The sequence below is a fragment of the Clinocottus analis genome, unplaced genomic scaffold, assembly GCF_023055335.1.
Source record: "Clinocottus analis isolate CAN_PGR_092001 unplaced genomic scaffold, fCliAna1.0.p SCAF_5, whole genome shotgun sequence".
Taxonomy (NCBI): Eukaryota; Metazoa; Chordata; class Actinopteri; order Perciformes; family Cottidae; genus Clinocottus; species Clinocottus analis.
Genome location: NW_027176207.1, coordinates 1,370,122 through 1,376,121, shown reverse-complemented (window position 1 = coordinate 1,376,121; position 6,000 = coordinate 1,370,122). Strand labels below are relative to the sequence as shown.

The window sequence follows — 6,000 nt, the reverse complement described above, 5'->3', positions numbered from 1 at the left end:
TGAGAGTGTTTTGGTAACTTTTATTTTACTAAAAAAAAGAAAAAAGGGGGAAAGTTCACATTGACATTTAGTCTTAATATTACAGTATATTGGAAATCTTCTCCATGGAAGTAAAATACAACATTTTTATTTCATTTCAATCTTATATTAAAAATATCAAATAGTACTCATCTAGCAGTGCTTACAGTATTTTAAGATATGTCGCAGGCTTGATAGCAGAAAGGTTGGTACCGAGCAGAGCCCGCCCACCTTTGTGTTACCGCGGCCTGGTTTGATTGACAAGCTGAACATGCAATGAGGGCAACTACACAAATCAAGTCTATAGATTATAACGGTGCAGTAAGACACTTGGAACAGGCTTGCAATGAAACGACGAGAAGAAAAGAAAAGAAAAGAAAAAGAAGCTAAATGTTCCATTCCTTGTGTTTATTCCCCGTCACACCCCTCGTGTCACAAAGTGCCCTTCCTCCTCTACAAAGTGAGATACAATTAACCGCCAAACTTCCTGTTGATCTGTTTTCTTATTTTTTTTTCTCGGTACAGCTTACCAACCATGGACATGGTGGATGAGAGAAAGTCAGCCTAGAAATAACATCACTACCTGAATAAACTTCAAAAAACAGACTCCTTGGAGCATTTCTCTAGTTGCACAGAACTGTACAGGCACACATATCATATATATTTAAAATAAATAGGGCTCATTTGGCCAAGACTCGCTGCGGAGGGCGGTTCTCTCTCGTTTGTCAGTAGAGAGGTGCGTCACCGGCCGTTCATCGGCCTCTTCTAAACCTCACAAGTTCTCACAGTCCCTTAAACACTCGCTCCCTCCTCCACCACATGCACAAAGCCAGAAAGACGGAAGAAGGAAACATAACAGCTGTTGAACAGAACTATTGAACATATAAATGCCATTTTTCTGGAATGCCTCTGATCAGCAAAAGAAGAAGAAGAAGAAGAAGAAGAAGAAGCTGCTGGAGGCGGAGTCGACTGGTTTCTGAGATCAACATGGCCGCACGTTTTTGACCCCGTGCCGCCGTGCTGTGGCCCCGCCCCCCGCCGTGGCCCCGCCCACGCGGTCCAGGAACGCCATGCCGCCTTGGCGATGGGAGGCGGCTGCCGGCTCTGCTCTCCTCACATTACAAACAGGACACGACGTGACGAGTAGACGACCGGGAAACCTCCTTCACCACCTCCCTCAAGCTCGGCTGCATCTCTTTCCAGGACTGGTGTGTGTGTGTGTGTGTGTGTGTGAGGTGCAGACAGGAGGGATATGTGTGTGTGTGTGTGTGTGTGTGTGTGTGTGTGTGTGTGTGTGGCTGTACAGTCGAGATGAGCTGCCTGCTGGGAGGAGAGGTGAGGCAGGAGGACCGGCGAGCGGCGAGGGGTTCATACGGAGTCTCTCACGCTCTCCTCAGATGGCGCCCTGAGGGAGGTGGGTGGGGCTTAAACGTCAGTGGAAAAGTAGAGCGTGTTGCGCTTCAGCTCGGCAAAGAAGATGGGAGGATGCTGCAGGTAATACAGCAGCACCTGGACCTGGAGGAGAGGAAACAAGATGTTGGACGAGAAACTCACTTTACTTCAATCCAAATGAAGCTGCTCATGGAGGCGTGACGCCGCGTGAGCTACCAGGTATCCATACGACGGATTTATCAGCTCTTATGAAGGAGTACACTTGCTATGGTTCATAGTTGTGCTCTGAGATCCTCATTACTTATTTTTCCTAAACTGTACGGCACGATGGGGAGCAGGAGCTCCCTGCAGAGCGCTCTCTTTTGGTGTTAAAGCTCTTTTAGTTCATATTTGAGTAGCGTTGCTGTTTTGATGTTGGCACAGAGGAAGTTTTACTTTGCTCCGTTATCTCTCTCTCTCTCGTATTGATCTTTGTTCATGTTTATCTCCCATGACAGATGCTTCAGTCGGGTGTATTGCTTTATTAAACCGTGTGAATCAGTCCCACCGGATGGACTCATGTCATGTGAGGTGTGTTCTGTGATCAGTCACTTGATGGTATCCTCTGAAGCCCAGGAATGTCTTGATTATTGCTGGATTGGTCTTTTAATAACAAGAGGGAGAATCGCTCACGTCCCCATTATGAGATTATATTCAGGATATGGCAGCACAAGCATCTTTCTTTGGTGTCTGACGTTCTGTATACTTTTACAATAAACATTTAGAATTTAAAGAAGCCCCAGTACAAACACTCCGCCTCTCTGTAATGGACAGATGGGCCTCATGCATGTGCACGCCGCCGCATTTATGATGATTTACTCTGGATATTGTTTATTCTGTCAAGGAAAGACGTTTGTGCACAGGAAACCGGTCCCTCAGAGGAGATGAAGGGACGGCTCGCAGCCTAAATACAGCTGGAGAGAGCAGCGCCGCGACGCAGGTCACCGAGCGGCGTGGGAGAGAGAGCACGAGGGGCGAGCGAGGACATGTGCACGCCACGACGCTGCGCAGAAGATTAAGCGCGCCTGTGTGGGGAAAGTACCTGCGCCATCACGTCATGTGACCAGATGTCGGAGGCCGAGGTGATGTGCAGGCCCTTGGCGCTCTCGGACTCTGAGGGCCGGAGCAGCGTGGGGCCGAACACGGTGGCCAGGTTGTGGAGCGACATCTTGTTGACGGGCTCCTTCTCTGCCACCCTGCAGGAACACACACACACACACACACACACACACACAGACCTGTCAGTCAGCGAGGGGGCGGGGCTAACACACAGAAGCTCACAGGTGGGAACGTGAAGACGCAGAAGACGGCGTCCTCTGTTACAGCCCAACAGGGCCATTGATAACCTGGAGGGAATTCATATAAAACATATTAACACTTCAAGATATTCTATATGCAAAGACATAAAAACATATATACAAGTCTTTTTTTGGAATATGCTCTGTAGGACTTTAAGGAAAATGTCACTTTAAGCGAATGAGTTTCATATTTCTGGACGCCGCTGTCCTCTCCGTCTGTGAGATGTTTGAGGAAATTAAGATTACAGGACAGCCTGGTTACTAAATATGACTCATGATAAAGATGAGGCATGAAGCGGTCTGAAAGACTCCCCTCCAGGATTAATTAGTATTTAGCATTTAAAGATACAATTTAGGTGGAAGAACAGGGATAGAGTCAAGAATAACAAGCAATTAAAAGTTTCCTGATTATGGCAATAGATTACATTGTGACAGACGTGTGGTCTACACTGTGATTGTGTGTGTGTGTGCGTGTGTGTGTGTGTACCGTTTGAGGTGCTCCAGCACAGGGAGGAAGGTCATGAGGTTGGGGTCGGGCAGCGAGCGCAGGAGGTGCATCATGCAGTTCTCCTTGGCTGCCGGGTCCGAGAGCGCTGCGAGGGGGAAAGAAACGCAACGACGTCAGATCCAATGACAGCCAGACGGCTTTTTAAAACACTTTTTAGCCCTTTATCTCTTCTGGCGGGGCGACCCCAGCTCCCCCACTGATGACACACACACACACACACACACACACACACACATCCGGCGGCCTCGAGGTCGCACCTATGCCCTCCATGAAGGCCGGGTACAGCCGGTCGGTGAGCAGCGGCTCCGGCAGCTCCCTGAAGTACAGCTTCAGCGTGCCCGCGATGGCGTTGATGTCCATGTCGCTCAGCATCACCAGGATGTCTTTGGTGTCTGCGGGACGCACACCAACAAAGATTAGAGGAGGGAACGCCGTGACATCATCACGGGAACAATAACACGGCCGCCGTCTGCTGGAACGACGTGATCTCCTCATCACGGCCGGGACCGAGGCCCAGACACCCGACTGAGACGCACGTCCCCGTGTTTGTTTAACTCTTTAAGCGCGGAGACACAAAGCGTTGTGACGGGCCTGCTGGTTCACTATTTGACAGGTCTGGTTAAAAGCCAGCGCGGTGGGCGGGTCTTACTGGTGTCGAACGCGGCTTTGAGGGCCTGGATGTCGGTGGCCACCCCTGAGATCCTGTAGATCCCCACCTCGTCGATGCCCCTCTTCTCCACTTCCTCAATGCACTGGCGGACGATGTAAGGCACCTTGGAGCGCTCGCGCCTGAGGACGGGAACACAACACACACCCGCATGTTACTCTCTGCTGCCGGCCGGCGCAGACACACAACAGACTGTGAGCGAGAACATTGTGCACATTTCTATGGACTCATTTGCGAAAGCACACTTACTTGGTCACCACGTTGATTTTGACTCCGAACACGCCGCTCTGCTTTTTGGACGGCGTCCTCTTCAAGCTGAGGTCCCGACTCGTAAACTTCATGGAGAATTCCACTTTGATCTGAGGATGAACGAACGACACAGCTGAAGGAAACGCCACCGCTCCCAGAAGCCACAAGTGAACCCGGACGCTCACGAGCTTCTCCCTCTGTTTGGATCGAGGCTTTGACTTTGAATACATATTTAATATCCAACGTCTTCCAGCTAAACATTTATATCCGACTGTGGACATGATCTCCACACAGATGTGTATTATTTGTACTAAGTTCTTCCTTTCAGAAAATCTGCTTGTACACAAATCCCCGTCTTGGAGAATCTTAAATCTCGCTCTGACGTCCTGCAGGGATGCAGGGAGAAACCGACCAATGAGGGGACAGCGTGCATTTCCTATGAGAATATTGAGCTGAGCGTCTCACCCCGTTCATCTCGATGACGTCCATGTGCCAGTTCTTGGACTGCACGGTCTGAGGATCCAGCTGAAAGACACAACAGAGACACAAGGACATGAGGAGACAGGATCCAGACCAAATGATGGCGCGTGACCTCATTGCCACAGGGACTTTCCTTGTGGTCTTCATGGACTAGTGGGCAAGAAAAAGTCTCCACATGAACATTCACCACCAAAGGAAAACTGTTTGCTTTCTTCCAAGCGAGCGTGACGGGGTTTCCTCTGCAGGAGTCATAGAACCAGAGTTACATTTGTGACTTTCAACAAAACACTTTCCCTGCATAAGTTATGTGGAATCTTCTTGTCACTTGAAAGGAAGCTGCTGCGGCGCAGTTTTACACACATAAACTAGATACCCACTAGATTCAGATTCACCTTTTTTTATTGTCATTGCACAAGTACTGTGACAACGACATGCAGTTTGCATCCGTCCAGAGTGCAAAAGAAGCAGTTATGTGCAGTGCAGTGTGGTGCCACCACCCACCAAACAAACACACAAAGATGAACACAATCCTAAAGCATGCAGGAGCTCTGGACTGAGGAAGAGGAAGAAAACGCTGCACCTGACAACAGGCGAGGCCCCTTGAGACTGTGATTAATATCCACTTCTCCCACCAGAAGTCGGGCCGTCTTTGTGGCCGACCCCGGACGCTGCAGCTGTGCAGCAACACCGTCACCGAGTCTGCAGCAGAAGTCACTTAACTTTCCCCACATTTACCTCCTGCTGCTCCCGGGGGTCCAGCAGGGCTCCGGATCGCCTCACACACTCGACCGACTTCACCGCAACACATCGTCAGAGTCTGGACCCCCTTTCCCCCGATGCCCTGAGACACGATGCTGCTGTTTACGTCTCCTTGAGTGTGTGGGTGTGTTTGAGGGCACAATGGCTCTTTTATCGTCTCTCTGCGCTACACACAGCCTTGTGATTACAGCCCTGAGGACCGACGTGCTCGACTCAGAGGAAGGTAGTGCTCGTTGGAGGAGCTGGTTGTCGGCATTACGCTGCAGCCATTAAAAGTTCCCGGTGAGAGACTTCATGACCTCGTAAAAAGGCCATTTGGCGTCGGCTTCACGCTCTCCTATCATCGCTAGAGCCTGCTCTCCCAGCAGGGTTTGGGTTTGAGACGAGGGTCAGGTGATCACTGCCACCGGGTCTTTACTCAGAGACGCTCAGGGCGACGCTGTGGACTCGCTGCTGACGCCCCCGAGAGCCTCCACACAGGCAACTAAACTGCTCCCGCCCACCTACTTCCTTCCTGTTGCTCTCTAATTAAAAAAAAAAAGAAAAGGGATTAAAAATGAATGCACTGCGAAAGGGTTGTAAAAACAAAG

General features: G+C 50.1%; 1 protein-coding gene across 4 annotated transcripts in view; it reads right to left on the bottom strand.

Moving 5' to 3' along the window:
* Positions 1–6,000, bottom strand: part of abr (ABR activator of RhoGEF and GTPase) — a 96,286-nt gene continuing 90,286 nt past the window's right edge. For all 4 annotated transcript variants that reach the window (XM_068601455.1, XM_068601456.1, XM_068601457.1 and 1 more), the window contains 7 exons: positions 4,637–4,696; positions 4,172–4,281; positions 3,905–4,044; positions 3,513–3,647; positions 3,235–3,340; positions 2,492–2,645; positions 1–1,533 (listed from right to left, as the gene is read on the bottom strand). In XM_068601455.1, coding sequence (XP_068457556.1) covers positions 1,444–1,533; positions 2,492–2,645; positions 3,235–3,340; positions 3,513–3,647; positions 3,905–4,044; positions 4,172–4,281; positions 4,637–4,696 — 795 coding nt within the window. In that variant the 3' untranslated portion in view covers positions 1–1,443. The remainder of the gene's footprint in view (positions 1,534–2,491; positions 2,646–3,234; positions 3,341–3,512; positions 3,648–3,904; positions 4,045–4,171; positions 4,282–4,636; positions 4,697–6,000) is intronic.